Here is a 19,997-nt window from a genome sequence, read left to right on the forward strand (position 1 = left end):
AACTGAAATCAGGGATATTGCCATTTGTGACAGTGTTTCTTGTTCACCTTCCATGACATCCAGATTATTTGCACGAAGGGGTGATGTCTTCTCCCGAGTTCATTAACCTGAAGTCAGTTTGCATTCGTTTCACTTTGGACATACTTGGAGCCAGGTCTGCTCTGATAATTTTGCCAATAATGTTAAATGCAAAAGAGATCACAGCAAAGATTTTACAAAATACCTATTGAAAACCTCCTGCTGCTTTGGCTGTGCTTTGGAGACAGCTTTGTGAGCAGCAAACTGCCTGTATAGCCAGGCCAGTGCCCCACTGCCCGCAGGTGGGCACTGACAGGGACCACGGCCTCCCCCAAAGCGCCGAGGTGGCAGCCCATGTGGCCGCGCATACTGTGCCCCGCAGTGCCACACTGAGAGGCCGAACTTGCGTCAAAAGCCTGCTGAAGGAAGGGAAAAAACCAGAGGTGACATTTGATAAGTTAGTTGTTTATTCAGTGCATTGGACTCGTACATCATCTCTTTATCAACTAACAACATTTCACACATTCCTATAAAACCAACGCCGAGTCCAGTCTCTTGTTAAAGACGCTCGGTGTAAAATGTAAAGCAGTCTATCAAATATTTACTTTAATAAGTATAGCTTAGAGCCCAGTAACAGGCTCTGTCCAGCGCATTTGGTGCAGGGTTGCAGCAGTGGGTGGAGAATGGATCAGTGACTCATGGTTGGTGCAGGGCTTCGTTAACAAATGTCTAGATCCAGCTCATTAACATCTCAGCCAATGTCTATCGGACTGCTGTAGAGCCTGGCCTCCCTCCTGCAGCTGCTAGTTCGATTATGCCGGTGCTTTGAGCATGGGTGGAGCTGCACATACGAAATCCCTAATGCAGAACTACTGCAGCACTGGAAAACCTGATTTGGGCTGGGACAGCCTGCCTGTGCTCCGTGCCGAGGACAGTCACTCTGGTGGCACGGCACGGCACAGCACATCTCACCCCGTCCCCGCAACTGGGCTGGCAGCAGCAGTCAGAACAGCATGGCAAACCAAAGAGAAATGCAAGGTGCTCAGGCCTGACTATCAGGGTAGAGTGAGATGTTTTCAGGATGGAGGGGTCTTACACTGCAAAACTCCGGGCAGGGATGCCTGCACGCACAACACATCAGGCAATTAGGTGGATGCTGGGGAATGCGGACAGCTGGAGCATCCCTGCTGGTGCCACTGCTGGGGCACGTCCCTCAGCCCCGCACGTGCTCCACTCCCCACTCTGTCCTCAACCCTGTCCCACCCATGGGACAATGCAGGGAAGGCTCCATGGGTATAGCTTGGAGCCAGTCCCCCCTCCCTCTTGCAGGAGTGCCCTAGCAGGTCCCTTGCAGTATCCCTCCCAGGCAGCACAGGGTGCCCTGACAGGGGGACAGGGATGGTGCCAGGCCTGCAGCTCCGCAGCAAATCCATCTCCGCTCATCCCTCTCCACCACCCCGCTCATGTCCCATCTGCCCTGTGCTCTGGCTCCGACTCTCGTCCTGCCTCATCCCTGCCCTCAATCACTCATTCATTCTGCATGTAAGGAAGGAGACGGCACATTGCCAAATTAGCTATCTCAGAGGAAATCTATAGAGTTTTATTGAGCTGCCCGTTACGGGGCCTGGACTGTTATGTGCAGTCCCTGTGACGAGCATGTGGTGCTAAGGCATGGTGACCGTCCGTCCGGCGCTCCTGGCTGCTGTAAAGCGCCTCTTATTCCTCAGACCAGAGAACCTCTCATCCAGCGTCAGGCTGGTCTGCAGGGGAAAGGGAGAGCGAGTCAGTCCTGCGTCTCGTGGCAAAGCACGGCCAAACTTGTAGCGGGGTATTGATTAGAGCCCATCAGTCAGGACGGTGCTTCACAGCCAGTTAGTCAATTAAACCACTCAGCACACGGAGACAAGGAGCTCAACAGACTGTGTGTGCCTGGAAAACCTCCAAGCAGAGCCCAGCCCCAAGACACCGGGCATCCTCGGCAAGAACACGAGCAAGCAGATGGCATTTGAGCACAAGGCATCAAGTAAAACCAAACCGTCCAGACAAGAAACGCCGGCAATGAAGAAGGTGGAGCAGGATTTCTGACCTGCCCCAGGGCTCTTGGACCATACTTCAGTGTAAAACGTGGCACCGAGAAGGTCACCAAAGCAGAGAAAGAACAAAGCCCTGAAGTGCTGTGTGTCTCTGAGGAGTGGGGAGCACCGACAGTGAAACGGTCCCCCCTGGCCAGGACCGCTCACAAGGAGCACCTCCCCGCTCCAAGCAAGCACATGGACAGGCCAAGAGGGGCCAACAGAGTGGGGAAAACTGGGCTGAGTCTGTAGTTGCTGAACAGTCTTCTCAGGTGCCTTCAGTTTTGTAAGCAACCCAGCCAACATGGCTACAGGACTTTCCTCCCGGGTTATGCTAGATAAACCCAACTGGTAGGCCCAAAAACCTGAGTGTGATGTTAACAGCTTAGTGGCAGGGCTGCTGCAGGGTGCAAGGTGCCGCCTGTCCCGTTGACAATCCTCTACCTGGTTGGCCATCGCGCGGAAGTTGAATCTCAGCAGCACCCCCTTGGGCTGGGGCTTGGCTGCCCGCGGCGGGGGCCTCTGGCTTCGCAGGAACGGGCGCTTGGATCCGGGCCTGGGGAAAGCATAGATCTGCAGTCACTCAGCATGCTAAGGCAGCTTGCTTCCTATCATCTGCAAACCAGCAAGGAGTAAAGGAGACACCCGCATGCCCCATACGTCCCATGGCATGTCTCACGGCAGCCTGGGTGAGTCTAAAGGGTGCCAGGAGAACGGCCATGCAGGCAGAGTTCCAGCACTGGGGACTGTGTCACATCAAGGCTATCGTGGGGTGCTCTCTGTGCCCAGGACATGCCAAGTGCCCCTACCTCCCCTTCTTTCTGCCCCTAGCTGGGTGCCAGGTCCTGCAGCTGCACCGGCTCAGCCCAGGGGTGAAGCTGCCCCCTTCCAGCCTCTGCGCTCCTCTTACACAGCGAGCGTGTGGTGTCCCTTTGGGGCGTGCGGCATTTCCCCCGTGACAGCCCACAGCGAGCACAACCAGCCTGCCACCTCCCACATGCTGCTGGCGCTTCCATTTCTCCTTACTCTGGATAAGAAATGAGCCGCACGATAATTACCATCTCCTTTCAGATACACTGGGAAGGGAATGAGACATCATTTGCTAACCATTTTGGGTCTGAACCATTCATTGTGCACTCATTATAGAAGAAGCGAAGCTGCAGTAATGCTAAAGGGATTTGCAATGGCTTTTGTAGGGCTCCCATCCTAACAAATCACCTCATTTACTTACGCGCCGGTCTGGCCTGCCTGGGGATTAGCCACAGAAATCGTCAGAACTGCTCCGGGGCTGGGTTTCACTTGCCACCTGCTGAGACACGGAGATGTATCCAGCTTCGATTCGAGCGTGAAAGAGCACGTCATGTTTGCAGCATGCCTTTGTTCACCAATTACCTTCTCATCCTTGGTGGTTTCCCTTCTCCATTAGCATCCATCTGCTGTGAAATATATTTAAAAAAAAATTACTTAAAGAATTAGCTCTCAGAAACAATGATTCCTTTTCCAGTATTTCATTTGGTGCTTCTGAATAGCTCTTTCCTTGCATGTTGTCAAGAAATTTGCTAATTTTGGGTTTCCTGCTGGCACACCGATCTGTATGGGGTGACTTTACTTTGCCGTGATTGTGCTGCTGTATAAGCTGCAAGGTTTACTTTTATCACCTGCCCAGGTTTTATTTTCCAACTGCCAGAATATTAAGTTGCATTAAAAATTGCCTGTGCTGCAAATACTTTCCTAGGAATATATTAATTGTTAAAGTCATCCATCTCTCCCAGTTTCTTTTGGAAGCAAAGATACAACTGGGCAAAGGCTGGTAAAACTGAAGGCTTGTCACCATCAGCAGGTTGCAGAAAAAATGTCTCAATACTGACCCCTCTCTGAAAGCTGGCTTTGGAGAACCGCTGCTGCATCCGCTTCTGCTGGAAGGCTGGTCCCCTGTTTAGCAGGAAAGGCCTGCTGGTAAAGGAGGAGAGAGAAAAGGACATAGGTGAGTATGACCCTAGGTCTCTCCTAAAGTTCAATGCTGAAATACCTAACCCAGTGCGGTATTAAAAAGCAGTATGAGAAGCAAATGAGGCTGTTATCAAGTTCAGCCCAACAGGTTTTTCTGCCAGCAAAGGATTTCAGAAGAACTCGTTTTCTGCTCAAATGAAACAACAGCTTGTGTTTGTTCTGAACTCTGCTCATTAAAAAAAAAAAAAAAAAGGAAGAAAATCATAGAAAAAAATCTGACCAGAAGGGACCTCTGGAGGTCATTCAGTCCCAGCTCTACTCAGAGCAGAGAAAGATGGGATTGCAACGGAGCTTCCTTTCAAGCTCGGAGAACACAAGGACCACAATGAGACAGGCACCGAGACTGTGCCCAGCGCCCAGCAGCCCGTCTTCATCACAGCTCCTGGGGCGCAGCGTATGCTCCTGCAGCCCCTCGCTGGGACAGACTCCCTCTCCCTGCGTATCCCTTACGGCTGGAATCTGTATTTCCTGCCTTTATGAAAATAAATGCTATTTCACCCTTCAAAAGTTTTCCCCAAAGTAACAGAGGAAAAGTTGAATATATTTTTATATATTCAATATTTTTATATTCAATCAAAGATCACATTTTCTGTGCTTCCTAAAATAAAATGACAGATCTAATACCTGTATTATTAACTATTGGCACGAGGTTGTTTTATTTCCAGGTGCTTTTCTAACATACCCAGGTGTATTTTTCTCACATTGTATGAGCACATGGCTGTAGCCACTCCCAGCTGGCACAGATCGAGAGCAGAGCCCCAGGAGCTGCCCAGGGAATCACTGAAAACCAAAAAAGCCCAGAGTTACCAAAGATTTTACCTTCTCCCTGGGGTGTGGGTGCTGGCAGCAGCTGCTCTGAATCTCTTGGGGCCCGGGGGTGGCCGTCGCCGTCCCTCTGGCTGCCCGCTGCTGCTGCTTTTGGTGAAAGCATCGCTGTTCTTGTTGCCCTGAAAGAGCAGTGAGAGCTCAGCAGTTTCCACCTGCACCGCAATCTCGGTGCATGAAGAGGGAGCGAGCGTGAGTGACAGCATACGACCATCCTTCCCTCTGCCGACTGCCACTGCCTGAAAAGCCGGTGCATTTATTTGGCATTTTCTTTGGCTCTGTCTAGGGGGAAATCCAGCCTGCTCTCCCGTGCACGCAGTGATTGCTGACACTGCAGCAGTTCCCTCGCTGCTCTTGGGCTCTTGGACGTGTTCAGTGCCACTTGCAATTGCTTCAAAGGGGGCTCAGCCCTGCGCTGTGTGCTCTGCATTCCCTGTATTCTCATTCCCAACTGTTTTGCCTTTGCAACTTCTGCAGTCCTGCAACAGAACAACCCTGCTCTGCAAGTGCTTTTTTTTTTCTCCTTTGATATTTTCTTGATGGGAAACTGATTCCTCGCTGGTCTCTTTCATGGTCTTTTGTATCTATGGCAGCAATATTTCTACCGAGCAGTGTTGCTGTAGTCTCAACATTTGGACTTAGTATACACTGTTGTCAACAATCAGTATGTGTGCCTCATTTCCTGGGCATGAAACTACAAGTACCATGAAGAATGTTTCATTCGAATGGTGCAGAAATAAAAAAAAAAAATTAGTCCATGGAGAGCAAATCTTGCACAAGCCAAGCATTATAGCTTTGCTCAGGTTTCTTTTCAGTCATTGACTCTTTCTTGTTTGGACACATACGTTGCCTGGTCCAAGCCCTGAGGCATGAAGCACAGCAGAAGACCCCTCAGCATTGTAGGTCCTCCTGCAGTTACTTACACAAACTGCCACAGACTCTATCCCATTTATTTCTGTGGGACAACCACCATCACTGTTACTACCCACTAACTGAGATGTGTTTCCACATTCTTCCCACTTGGTTTATTTCTGCAAAATGGAAGCTACCGTAGAATTATGCCTCCTAGCAACTGCTTATTACTTTCTGTTAATACCCAGCTACACTCAATATCTGAGTCATCGCAGTCTTTATTTTCAGGAATAACCACACTCCATGCACATGCATACTCAGTTTAGGGCTCCCTTATGTAGACCCCCATGACACAGCCATTAAATGTGCCATCACATTCACCACTTTGGCATTTTTTAAAAGCTTACTGAGTATACGTGACCTCCTAATTGAGTGGATTTCCACGAGTGCGGAAAACACCAACCCCCTCACAGAGGACTATCTACCTGCTTGATTTCCACCTTCAACACCAAGCCAGTTTAATATTAGTGATACTCAAAAGAAAGCTGTAAGAATTACTTTAACAGTGAACACGTACCTTCCTTCCCATCTCTTTAGTCTTAAAAATAACTCAAAACCCAAATGAAAATATTTCAATCTTTTTTTTAAAGTGTTTTTGAGCAAAGACAAGACCTAAACGTTTAAACTTGAAAAAGGGAAGGCCATGAATGAAAAAAAATGCATTTTACGCTGAAGCATATGGGCAATCTGACCCATGGCTGTCACGGTCCCGGGATTAGTGTCTCTGGGGGGGATACCCACTTGTTAGTGAAAAGTATGTCTCTGAACCAAAGCCACCTGAAGTCAACAACAGTCTGTCCTTTGACTTCACTGGACCTTGGAAAATGCTCTGGGTGGAAGATTGGAATGGTGAATCTTAACATACCTCCTCTAAATAATAATAGTAAGATGAAATGACATGGAATTTGTTTTTATGGAAATATTTTTACATCTTTTAAGAACACATTTTAAAAAAATCTTTTTTGTAAAACCCATGGGAACTGATTCAGTAAAATGATGCCAAGTCATAAGCTTATAAAACCACCTGGAAAATTGCTGCTTTATATGTATATGTGTCTGAACTCACCTGTGCATACAAATGCTGTGCACAGGCATATAAAAGATGGTGCCTGTAAATTTTTTATGTAGATTGTTCTTTGGGGTGATCCAGGATTATAAAATCCAGCAGATTTCTACATGACATTTGGGAACAGCTGTACGTTCCTTACTCCCCTACCTCTTGAGCCGATGCCTGGCGATTTAAAGGGCTCACTCCATTTAATGTGGCAGCTGCTCTTCTCCTGGGACCAGGCACAGTATTCCTGAATTGTCTCCGATTGTATTGTTGTTGTCCAAACCCTCTTCTAAAACGGTTAGGTCCTACAAAAATAAACTCTTATTTTAGCATCCTTCAAAACTTGACTTATGATTACAGTTTTGCAGATGGATTACAAGGTTAACTTAATATGATATAGGAGTATCTATATAAACAGTGATGCAAGAATCACATTAATTTATTCCAGAGAAGTAAATTAATTTTGCAGAATATTAAATAATTCAACTTTCCGATGTCTCACTAACATTCTTATTATATGTAGGACTGACAAACACATTATTTGATTTGAAAGAATATAGAAGAGAAAAGCCTTCCACAATTCTGATTCCTAACAAAGGCAGGAACACTCGCATCAGGAAACCCATCAATCTGTTGTCAGAGCTCACATTGCTATGAATTAACTGTGAAATGGAAAAAGCCTTTTGATACAGATATGCAAGTGACTAGAGCATCCAGAAGCCAACCCCACAGCACCCTGGAATAGTTCTGACTGCCCATGTTATAGCACTTGATAAGTGAAGACTGGACCATAGTTTATATATATATATATATATATATATACATATATATATATATTTTTTTTTTTTTTTAGCTTGACATATCCTTTCTTACTGCATGTATTGAAGAGGGCATCTTCTGCTGCTGTTTTACATAACTGCACAGTACACACACACCAACAGCCCATCTTGCATTTAACGTTTTCCCCTAAGCCTGTTTATGATTTTGAAGTGTGCTGAAGTGTCGAGAGAGAGGAAAGCACTCTGTCAGATGCAGGCACAGTGCATTAAAGCTTAATTACTCCACATGATAAACTTCTGTAGTCATAATGAAGTGGACATTTTCCGAGTCTCTATACCAGTGAAATGTGCACACATACTCAGAGGGGTGTATAAATCAGGCATGAAGCAGTGCATGGCAGCAAGAGTGCAGTTAAATCCCTGCACCATATAGCAGAACCTCACTGATACAGACCACAGAGCAGTTAGATGCATGTATTGATCCTATACCATTGATTCCTACATCACAGCAATTTATAATGACTTGGAGCAATTAGAAATGAAGTGTTCTGAGGCAGTGGTGACATTGCCGTCAGGGGCCATCACCACAGTGATTAATGAAGGCTCCAGCCCCAGGGTGTAACACTGGTCAGTGTCAGCGTGGGCTAGTTACACCGGAATACAAGTGAAGATGATGTGAGCTGCTCTGGCTGTAAAACAAAAGGGCCCCAGGGCATTCCCATGGGAAGCACCTCCGGAACAGCACGTCGGAGAGCTTACCTCCCTACAGCCAGAGGTGCTGGTTGGGAACACTCACAAAAATGCAATGCTGTTCACAAGCTCTGTGGGGCTAGTAGTTATTTTCTTTGCAAACGATGCCCTCTGACCGCAGAAGTGCAGGTATGTAAATGCTCTTCTCCCAACAAACACTTGAATTTTAGCGATCTGTGTCTTTTTGACCAGATGTGGTCTCGCTGTGTTTAATGGCCCTTTTTTCCCTCCTGATTCTGTCCCCTACAGTTTGTTTTTCCTTTTCTTGTTCCCTTCAACAACCACCCTGTACTTGCCCCTCTCTCTTGCCTGTTTGCCAGACTGCTCTCCTGCGGGCCACCAAGCCTTGCAACACAGCTCTCCTGCACCCTGGAGAGGGCATCTCCTCTGCAGCAAGACAGACTGAGCTCAGCTGCCTTTCCTGGGTATTTCATCAGTGCAGCGGGAGGGACTGATGCAAAAGGCAGCCCTGACTAGAAAAGCATGCCCCTGTCAGTCAGTTCATATTAGAGAGCTTCTTCTCAGCGGTGCACTCAGGCACGCCTCAGCCAGTGTAAATAACTAACGATGGAGCCATCGGCCTCCAAGGGGTACCCTGTGTACACCAGCTGGCGACCAAGCCCTTGGTCTGTCACGTGTATCCTGAAGTGTGACACATGGGAGGCTCCATCTCTCCAAAAAGTCTGGCAGATACTTATTAATGAAAGCACATTTGAATAAAATCCCACAGCATCAGCAGCTGGGGAAGACCCCCCCTTGTTTGGGTGCATGCTCAGAGCCTGGTGCTGAGCACACCTGGGTTGGCCAAGAGGCACTTCTGCCCAGCAAGTCCAGTTTGGGGAGAAGCCCCAATGTCTGACAGACTCTTTTTCCAAGGGGATTTGAAATTCAAATTTCTTGTCATTAAAAATCATCTTTCCCCTACTGGGGAGACAGCTTAAGCCATATTCCAGGAAGGATAACAGCACTTCGCTTGCATAAATTCTCTTGCTGGTTTAATCAGTGTAATACCCTTCTCCATGCTCTGTCATTACAGTGCTGGGCTGTTCTGATCGTCAGTTTGATAATGGTTATCACGTCTCAGCCCAGAAGGGACTGCATTTCAGCGGGGACCAAAGTGAAATGAGCCCCCGAAGAATTATGGGCTAAATTCCCAGTCGTGCTGAGCTTCCCAAAATTGCTACTGACATCAGCTCCACACAGCATGGTAAGTCCCTGCACGTGGCAGGGCTGAATTCAGACTCAGTTAAAACCTATGAAATACTAAGACTAGCAGAAATAATTCTATAAATTAACAGAAAAGTTCTCCTTTCTAAGGAATAGCTTAAAAAATTTATTTTGTTTTATTTATTTGACTCTGCACACAGTAGTTGCTTGAGTGTGGAAGAATACCGAAGTCTGTGTTTTTGACAGAAAAATCAGTTTGCAAAGGGCAATTATCATCATTCTGTTTTGACCTGGAACGATTCTCAGTAAGGCAATATGTGGCGGAGACCAAGAACATGAGAGTGGGAGGCAGACTGGAGACAAGCAGGATTGCTCCCAGAAATCCCACTGTCCTGATGTGCCATTGGCACTCTGAGGGAAGACTGCAAAGACATTGCTGCAAAATGTCATTAAAATATTCAATTAGGTGATTCAGCAGTAATTTTTTTAAAAAAGCAAAATTTTAATAAAGATGGCATTTCATGCAGCAGATCACTTTGGTTTTGTAGATAAAAGCTAGTGGAACCAAACATAGATTAGTGTGTGATCACACGGTATTATAAAAAAACTCACCATAAAAATAGCATGGTTGGCAAAAGTGACAAATTAGCTCCAATAACTGAGCTATCAAAGACAGTTACTGAAGGGGTAATTTAAGTGTGTTCTGGGGAAAAGAGGATTAGGAAGAGGCATAATTAAAATATGCAAAGCCAAAAGGGAATAGAGAATAGATATTAGGTCACTTTGAATTAGTAATTCATGAGAGGGTGGAAGGGAGAGAAATGGATTAATTTATGCTCTGAAAGGGCCCTGATATTCCGTTGTTGCAGAGAGAAAAGCTATTCAGATCCTGAGTACATCTTATACGCACACAGGAATTAGGAGAAGGATTTAAAAGCTGTATTTTGTTACACAAATGTGTTTTCCAGCTTGACAGGCCTCCACCGTCCCAAGGCGCTCACCTACCTTGCAAATTCCTCTGCATCCAGGTGCGGAAACGGGGCCGCCCGTACCCATATGCCGAATTCCTGTTCTTGACCTGCTGCCTTCGCCTGTCCCCCGTGGTGCTGGCATCTGTTTGCTCTTTCCTGTGGCGTTTTATGATGTCATCTAGATCGAAATGGCAAAGGGGAAACTTATAAAACCTGCACTTTCTACCAATAGTGATTCCCACTTTTGGTGCTTGCAATTGTCCACAGTAAAAATGGAGCTTGTGCTTCTGTGAGCTATGCTGGCCGAACAATAAAAGATTAAGCTTAGCTCAGAAACTATAGGATCAATTTACTAGGCTCCTGCAGGCTGGAGATCAGAGTGCAGCAAATGATTTAAAAATGTGCTACCATCTGGCACGTATCCACCATGTGCAGGACAGAGATTGCAGAGCCACATCCCACTGAGGGATCCGATCCTGCAGATTTCCCACAAGCATAAGGGAACATGTTTTTGCAGGGGCACCAGGAGCTCAGTGCTGGGCAGAGAACATTTTTTGAGAAGATCTGACCTGGGAGGCTGTGGGAGAGGTGGTCAAAGGGGGGAGAATGGGCAGAAGCACCCATGGCTGCACCCACACTGCGACAGCTGCTCCCAGGGCTCCCCCTGCCATGTGTGGGACACAAGCACTGCCCCATGCAGAGGATATGTTCCTGATGTATAAACAACAAACGCTGTTCAAGTGTCATGCAAACACAAGCGGGATGAACATCCCCCTAGCCCCTAAATTTATAAAGGGGAGAACTGAAGCTTGGTGCAGTGAAGGCTGTGACACGAGGGCTGTGGGCAAGGAATCTCATTTGTACAGGGCAACTGTCAAGAAAGGGGACATCGTGGTCCTGCAAACAGTGAGGGTTCACCAGGCAGTTGTAGGATGGTTTCCTTTCAATTCCCATCTCCTGGAGTCAGCTACCTGCAATGTCTTTCCTCAGTGCTTTAAGAAAACAAAGCAAGCTTCTCGCCCTCAGTGGTATGAGATGAAGCTTGAAGCCATAAACCTCCATGGCTCAAAAAACAGTGAGGAAATAGATGTAACATGCACAGTGAGTATCAGCAGTACTTTGTATTTTAAGTTCCAAAATCTTCAGGACCTGACTCTTGATTTTCTGATCTGGGGTAGATGCTCCTGCTTAATTACTCAATATAGCTAACCTAGAAACGTCTGGATAAGGATGTATCAACCACAGAGCAAGAACCTCTTAGCTTCTGCCGTTGTCTGGTGAAGCAGAGAGGGAGAATATCCCAAATACAAGAGGACTGTGCAGGGGATGCCTGCTTTCCCCTTCAAAACTTGGGTTCCCTGTATAGACCTGTCTGCACCACACCAAGGGAACCAGATCTCGTGCTTCACATTGAACGCATCAATTTGATTCCCATGCTTGCCCCACTGCCAGCAGCAGTTAAGATATTTTGGGAACCCTGCACAGCTCTCTCCAAACAGGAGGGAGGGCAACCAGCCAGCTCCTGCACTGCTGCAGTATGAGCGCTGGGACCAGGCACAGCTGTCTCTCACCTCTGAGTCCCCATCGCCGTCACACCACAAAAGGAGTATGAAACAGCCTGAATTCAGCAAAACAGACCCGGGATGTCCTGTCAATGGCCCAGGACTCCCCTCACCCAAACCTCTCATTAGGCCGCTCTGAAAATGTACTCTACATGAACTACGAGATGTTTCTCACTTTCTTTGCAAGACACCATCCAAATGCAGTTCCCAAGGCGCAGAGCCTGTATGAAACAACCTATTATTTTCCCTGTGATTTAGACACTTTTGGTTTAAAACTATATTAGTAGCACTGACAAGACAACACAAAATTTCTCCCAAGGACATTTTGCCACTGTGCTTCACCAGTTCGGATCCAGCCAAGCATCCTGGGTGCTTCCCTAGGCACTGCTGCTGTAACCAGCTGCACATCCCCTGAGCTGCACTGAAGTGCTGTGTTTTATGACAGAGAGAGCACAAGTGACACAAAGGAAGGTGATGAACCACCTGCAGTATCCAGAGTATACCTGACAGGGTTTTGAAAGCTTATGCCCATCCTGAACAAGTGTTTTTAACTCTTTAAAAGACAGCATTGGAAGTTGAGGTATCTGGACCATGCACAAACTACTTTTAGATGCAGAGCTCTATCAAGAAACAGCTCAAAGCCCCTCAGTTCTCAATGAGTTGGTCTGAAATCAAGGGCATCTTCTCAACTCAAGCTGTTCTGACAAAGAGGAAAGGCAAAGGCAAAGGGACATCTCCTCATTAATTCGTATTTTCCAACAGTTTCTTCTTTTAACCTCAAACCTTCCAGAAAATATTTAGCAAGTAATAAAGCCACATCTGTTAAGCTCCAAGCAGAATGTTTTAACTTTACTTTAACAAATTAGCGAGGAAAGAAGTGTCCAAATCAGGCCTTTTCCAAGGCAGTGGCTACTCCAGCTCCTTAATGAATCACTGGAGTGGAAGCATAGAAGTGCCATTAGCTTTCAATGGGTGATTATCACGAACAGTACATCATACCTCCAGCGCTTGTTACTTGTCATTTTCTATCAAGAAACTCCTGTGTCCAAATTAATACAAAGCCCAGGGAAAACAAACGAGAGCAGATGTAAGAATAGGCTGTGTGACTGCTTTTGTGATTTCTCTATCAAGTCTGCCAGGAAGACAGCACGCTGGGAGAGGATGGGCGATGTTCTCAGTATGAATGTGCTAATGTTCTCAGCTAAGTGTGCCTTTGGGACACGTGCTATTTGGGGCACAGACTGCTTTGAAGCATATCTACAGCATCCCTGCTTGCTCTGCAGGGAGGTGGATGTAGGCATCCAAGGGTGGGCTATCTACAGTGTGAGGAAGAGCTCGCTGGGAACGGAGTGGAGATGAATGCTCAGGAGCTTGGTCTGCCACCTTTCAGTGTCTTTTTTTGTTTGGGTATGAGTTGTTACCCTGTCTTTTGCACCCATAAATATGATGGGGTTAACACAGCAATGTAATGGAGTACTACATAAGGCTGAAAGGGATCCTGAAAGGTCATTTAAGGTACCCCTACACCCTCAGGACAGAATTAGATCTATCAGGGAGGCTTTAGAGTAACTCCTGCAGTTTCCTGTGACTGCTAACTCAAGTAAAGCCCTACGTATCTGAAAGCACAGAAACAAGCACCTGATGGTAAAAGTATCAGTTCTTCACCGTGCTCTTGTTTTCCAGTTCCCTCTTCTGCCCTGAGTAAGGTGTATTCTGGATTGAACATGGAGGTGGATTGAACACAGGAGGTCTGGATTGAACACAGGTCAGACCGAGGGAAGCACTAAGGGAGAGCAAAAGCAAAGGGAGTATCGCACGTCAGCAAATGGAAAGAGGGTGTGCAACACCACGGGATAAAACTAAATGAAAAACTAGGGACCCACTATTGCTGTAATTCCTCATAGCACCATTAAAATAAGGGTGCATCAGCCAAGGGATCAGTTTGAGTTTGCAGTGGAAAATGTTCTGCTATTCCTGAGAAGTGGCTCATTGCTGGGAAGAAATGACACAAGGTTTTCAGTTAGGAAGCTGACCCAATAATAAAAGGTGCTGGTGGAGCTTCCTTCCACAGGATAGATGTCAACATGATAATCTAACAAGATCTATAATCCAAGCATCGGAGTCCAGGCCTTTGGAGTTAATAAAAGGGCAACTGTTTATGCACAGTTCACATATCCAGTGCCAGAGGAATGGCGAGCATCACGAGCAAGCTGCTATAAATAGCCTGCACGCCCGAGGATATGCCTCATATCTTTATTTCAATAGAGGGCTCATTTATGTAAGCCTCTCCCAACCCGCGGCGCTTGACGCTCTCCCCTCTGAAGTTACGGGGTGCTGCCAGCAAAGCACAGCGATGGGTTTGAAGCCGTGATTCCTCCCCCCCCCGGCTATTTCTTCGCCTTTTCCTGCCCGGTCCCTTTCCCCCGCAACCGGGTGCGGGGTACCGGGGCGCACCAGCACTGCGGGGCTACACCACGCTCCTCTCCCCGACTCTACCTACCCCGCCACGACACATACAAGCACAAACCAAACCCCCGGGCTCCGCCGGGCGCACGGAGCCCCGCGCCGGGACCGGCCCCGGGGGCGCACGGAGCCCCGCGCCGGGCCGGGCCGGACCGGGTCCCCGCCGAGCGCCCTCGGCCCGGCCCCGCCGCCCGCCGCCCCCCGCCCGGGCAGGGACCCTCGCCCCGCCGGACCTACCCAGGGACATATCAATCTCCTCGGCTCCCGGCTGCGGCCCCGGCGCGGGGCCCGGCCCCGGCTGCGGCCCCGCCGCCTCCATGGGCTCCGAGCGCGCACTGCCACCGCCCCGCGGCGCCCAGTGCGCCTGCCCGGAATGTGCCGGCACCGCCAGCGGCACCCCGCCCCGGCACCCGGCCTGGCCAGCCCTGCCGCGGCAGCCACCCACCAGCGGCCGGCCCTCTGTGCCCGGACAGCCCCCCCCAGGCACCCCAAGGGGACAGCCCCGCTCTCTGCGCACGCTGACCGCCGAGCCCCGCCCCCCAGCATCCCCCAAGCTTGCTCCGCAAGCATCCCCTCCAGCTGCCCCGCTGCCCAGCCTGCTCTGCCCTCTGCGCCCCGGGGCACTCTCTCTTCGCCCAGCCCTGCCCTGGCTCCCTGCCCCGCCGCACCCCGGGAGTCGCCCTCGCAGCCTCCCCACTTGCTCGGGGGAGCCTCTTCATCAGCACTTCCCCTCCAGCTCTCTCCTAAGCACCATTCCCCAGCCTCTGTGCTAACAGTCTTCCTCTTCTCCCTCCCGAATCCTCCTCTGGCGTTTATGCCAGGAGCAGATATATCTTAAAAACCCACCAGTCATTTCTGAGCGATGTAAAAGAAGGAATGTCTTTGCCTCATTTTGAAGACTAGAAAAACAAGGTAACTTTACAAACGGAGGCACTCTTGGCTTGTATTCAGGCATGAAGTCTGTATTTGTGAGCTGCTTGGGGAGCAAGCGTCCATTTGGGATTGGTCCTTCAGCACCATTCCAATCACTCGCAGAAGTCAGATTCTTCAGGGGATCTTTCAGTCTCTGTGTCACATTGGTTGTGGCACTGGTGCTATTCTGCAGTTTGAATACAAAGTGTGAGATAAACCATCTTCCTCTACTTTTAAAGCCAGATTTAACAAACCCCCCCCAAAAAAACAAACAAACAAAAAAACCAAAAACCCCAAACCAAACAAAATGGAAGAGAAGAACTGGGAGAACAATCACTCCTCTTCCAAAGGGCTACTGTGCATTAGGAGAATAGCATGTTTTTTTTCTAAAGTTTCCATATAATTAATGCCCTGAAATAATCTTCCACACCACATACATAATAAAGGCCACATAAATCTCAGAACAAAGTCTGTATGTTCTGTGTTTTCAAGACAGTTCCTTGTGTTTTCAAGACAGTTTATTTTTCCCAGCTTGCACTTCAAATGGGAGAGAAATCTCTACATACAAATAAAGCAGTGCAAAGATTGCCTCCTGGTATGTGTATAGCTCTTAGCAAGATCAAGTGCTTCTGAAAGTGTTGGTTTAGGGAACTGTTCCTTCACAAAAAAGAACCAAACAGTGTTGAGAGAGAGCAACAAATAACCTGTCTTTTGCAATGACCCTGCAGGATGATCATTAAAGCATTTTAATGTGAAATGTTAGGAACTAAGATCATTGTACCCCATTTGCAATTTTCTGTGATATGCAAGGTGTCCCATGGGTGTTGCTGCTCTTTGGGGAGCCCTGGCTCTAATGCCCCCCTAATCCAAGAGCTTTCCTTGAAAGGGAATCATTAAAATTTCCCAGCAATTCAGTCAGAGCAGCCAGGGAAGCTGTGGCTGCTGGGAAAGGGCTGGAAGTATCCATATAAGCCAAGCCTTTAGCAATGGACAGGGAGAGGAGGTCTATAGCAGCGTCATTTTTCTAGGACCTAATGAGGGTGTTGGAGAAGGGCTCTGGGAGGTGTCCTGGAGCCAGCCGTGAAGTAGCAGCTGCCGGGAGCCACAAGGGAAGGACTGCAGGAGGGATCTAGAGTCTCCTTTGGGTACAGGCCAGCCGTGTGTTGAATGATCCAGGTTTCCACACTGGGAAGAAGCTGGAGTTGGTCCCGCTGTGACGACAGTGTAATGAAAGGTTTCGTGGCTTTCTGCAAAATCATACATACTTGTATCTTCAGAAAATCTGAAAGCAACAGCTAAGAGATATCCAATAGTGTTTCCATTTGATCACATTTAGTGAAATAAACATTTGAGACAAAACAAGACAAATGTAGAGTTTAGAAATACTGAGACCAACTTCTAAAATAGTAGGTATTTTCAAATGACAGTTTATTGAACTACAACACAGCTCTTGCAACAAATTCCGCTTCACCAGGTGAGAGGTTTAATTACCTGTTTTTCTCTAAGTGCATAGCTTTGAAGGCAGTGACAAAACCTTTACGAGACGTATTTCTGCATCTGGGAAGTACAAGCTGATATGTACTGTTATCTCTCAACTGCCAGTCTCTGACCTCTTAACATCTTGGCAAGTGTCCCTTTTGCTTAGTATGTCCAAGCACTGCTATTAACTCACTTCTGAGTAATTTCTCACATTAACAGTGTAGGTGACACATGCTGGAGTTGGTGAAAAGGCCTTAAGAGCCAGAACCTCCTCTAAAGTACAATCCCCCTGCACTGGAGAGGACTGCAGGTGTCTGGCAGACAGACTTGAGCCTGCATCCTAAGAAAGGAATGTCAGTAATGTGACTTTCTAAAGGTTAAAGTAGGACTATTTTAAAAAAAAAAAAGGAACAAAGAAAAAAAAAGAATTTTTGTCGTGCTTTCCTCTAGAACTGGCTTGTGTTGACTAAATGATACTGTGGCAACAAGCTGTCAAGCTAAGCCCTCAAAGAAAACTGGGGCACCTCTGCCGAAGGTACCAGGTATTCCTTCCCTGGAGGGCACATGCATAATGAACTTCTTCACAAACAGCAAGTGTTATTTTGGGGCACTGAGCCTTTCAGTTTATCAGGTACTCTTCTTGTCACATAATCAAACCCCAAGGAACCCTAGAAAGCTTTTAGCTATAAACAAATAAAATTAGAAGTCAGTGGGAGAAGGGAACACATGCCAGCATTCAAACACTTGTATTATCTGAAATGTTTTCTCAGTCTCTTAGTAGATTTAGTGAATCTTCTGCATGTTAAAGAACTTGTGATGATTTGCTGTTGTAATAAATCTTATGCCATGATATAAAAATATGTATCTTACAATTAATGCTGACCACTTTGCCTGTTGTTCCCAGGGGTACCTCATATTACAGTTGTTTAATACAAAATTACAAAAAAGATGACTGTTCACTTTCAGTGAAATGGACCCAAAGCTATATGATGCAATTGCTAATAAATGTTTTTTCTTGGGAAGTAAGCCTGAGTAGCTGTCGGAATGCGTGTCAAGGAAATGTTTACCATCTGCATGCATACATCCGTGGGTATGGACGCACTCCACCCTATATCAGAATTGCTCAAAGCATAAACAATTGCTTATCTCAATGGGCCAAAAATCCGATCACTTTTGTGATGTTTTGTATTTTGCCCACAAGGGGGGGTGTTTAGGCCTTTTAATTGGTGAGAACTACAGGAGCACAATTCTCAGCTCTTAATGAGGAGCACTGGTAGCAGTACAGCTTTGTTAGCTTGCTCCGAAATTGGTGCGCCACCACCGAAGAGCTTATGTTTTATTGTTAGATGCTGAACATGGCCTTTTAGCCATATGTTGCTACTTAAAAATCATCTTCTTGAGAAGATGGAAGAGAACAAAACTGTTCTTCAGGCTTTTTGACAAAAGAAAACTCCAGATTATGCCAGTATTTCCCTACATTACCCATTCCCAGAACGCGAGCTACATTGATAATACTTCAGTTTTTACGCAGAACTTCTGACTGCATGCAATAAAGGGGCTGAGGTGCACATATGATTGAGTTATGCTCAGTGAAAACAACTGTTCACTGACAGGTCAACCACTTCTTGTTAATAGTTAATGACAAATTCCATTATTTGCTTCTTACACATTTAGCAGATGCAGCCTGTATACTGTAAGACTGCAAGGTATTTAGAGAAGGTTTGTTGTTTTTTCCTCTCTCTCTGTATGTGTATTAAAATTGAGATCTCAGCATGGTACATGCAAAACTACTCTTACAATACCCATTAGCTATACCTCTGGACTATGCAGAACATCCTTAAAGTCATCCCATAAAAATTAGCATCTAGATCTGGAGGTCTGCAGGATGTTTTAACATTCGTGTTAAAGCACAATACAATTTATCATCCTGTGTGCAGTTATCTAGGACAAGGTGACAACAGTTACTTCTTATCTTAGACTGTCTTTTGTGTATCAGAGATGTGGCTTGTGAAATGCATGGCATACTTGATAAAAGATAATTGCAATGGCATGGGCTTGGACTCAGCACACATATGCAGCACAACAGGGGAGTTGGTAGCTTCAGTGCAATCTGTAACCAGTCTAGCTACACCCCAGTAAACTGAGATACACAGATACACCTCACCGCTGTGCTTCTGATCACAGTGTAGGAGTAGTTTTAGTTCATGTTGCTTCTCAGAGTCTCTCAATATTAAAGTAAGCCTTCACTGAAAGGGTTACATTTCTAATTTTACCAAGAAACAAGCAAGGCAAGCATGCTACTGCATGGCAAACAAGTTATTCAAAATAGAATAAAAGGAAAAATCCTGTTAGAAATCACACTAGAATGATCAGTTAAGGGTAAAGGCCTCTGCAGCACCATGAGGAGGTATTTCCAGTGCATGTAATTGGAATAAGTGGTACTTAAAATGACATATTTGAGGGTAGAGGCTGCCCTCCCTCCTGCCTTCAGAAATGTATTTTCTGGTGCTCGATGAAGCATTGCTAGCTGTACAATTAATCAGATGCTCCCAGTGGAAAAGGTACCAGGAATCTTCTCATTAGTGGATCTGCTGTCTTATTGTGGTCCATACAAAAAGACCTTTAAGAACAGATATTGCTCACCAAAGCAGCTAGATGGAATCCTGCTTGCTTCTTTTCTGTTCAAGCATCAGATGCTGGAGTATTTTGAGCTATTTCTAGCTCAAAATATGAATGGTGTTTCAGATAAATCACTACCCTTTAGCACAGACAGTGTGGCATTTGCCTTTTGACCCAGCTAGGAATATATGGCTTGCTTGCTTTGCTTTCGAAGTGGGCCAGATGATGCCATTTTAGTATGGATCTTGAATCCGGTTATTTGGAGATTATTTTAACTCCCTGTGTGAGGCGGTGGACACTTGCAGGTCTTGAAGAAGAAAAGCAGTATCAATTAGGAATAGAGCATGCACTGATATGCAAAGTAAGTAAGAAGGAATTGAAGAGTAGTCAAGGAGATGGCACAA

General features: G+C 46.7%; 1 protein-coding gene across 2 annotated transcripts; it reads right to left on the bottom strand.

Annotated features, from left to right (window-relative positions):
* Positions 1–478: 478 nt before the first annotated feature.
* On the bottom strand, positions 479–14,969 carry LOC140658595 (UAP56-interacting factor-like). 2 transcript variants are annotated; one of them, XM_072877227.1, is made up of 9 exons: positions 14,821–14,969; positions 10,593–10,736; positions 7,054–7,196; positions 4,920–5,047; positions 3,959–4,040; positions 3,483–3,526; positions 3,322–3,396; positions 2,535–2,646; positions 479–1,778 (listed from the first exon to the last, which is right to left on the bottom strand). In XM_072877227.1, the coding sequence occupies exons 1-9, from the start codon at positions 14,900–14,902 to the stop codon at positions 1,683–1,685; spliced, it is 906 nt and encodes a 301-aa protein (XP_072733328.1). In that variant the 5' UTR covers positions 14,903–14,969; the 3' UTR covers positions 479–1,682. The 2 variants fall into 2 exon arrangements, with proteins under 2 accessions (XP_072733328.1, XP_072733327.1); XM_072877226.1 differs by having other exon boundaries at positions 3,959–4,043.
* Between the last annotated feature and the right edge of the window lie 5,028 nt (positions 14,970–19,997).

The sequence above is a fragment of the Ciconia boyciana genome, chromosome 12 (genome assembly GCF_034638445.1).
Source record: "Ciconia boyciana chromosome 12, ASM3463844v1, whole genome shotgun sequence".
Lineage (NCBI taxonomy): Eukaryota > Metazoa > Chordata > Aves > Ciconiiformes > Ciconiidae > Ciconia > Ciconia boyciana.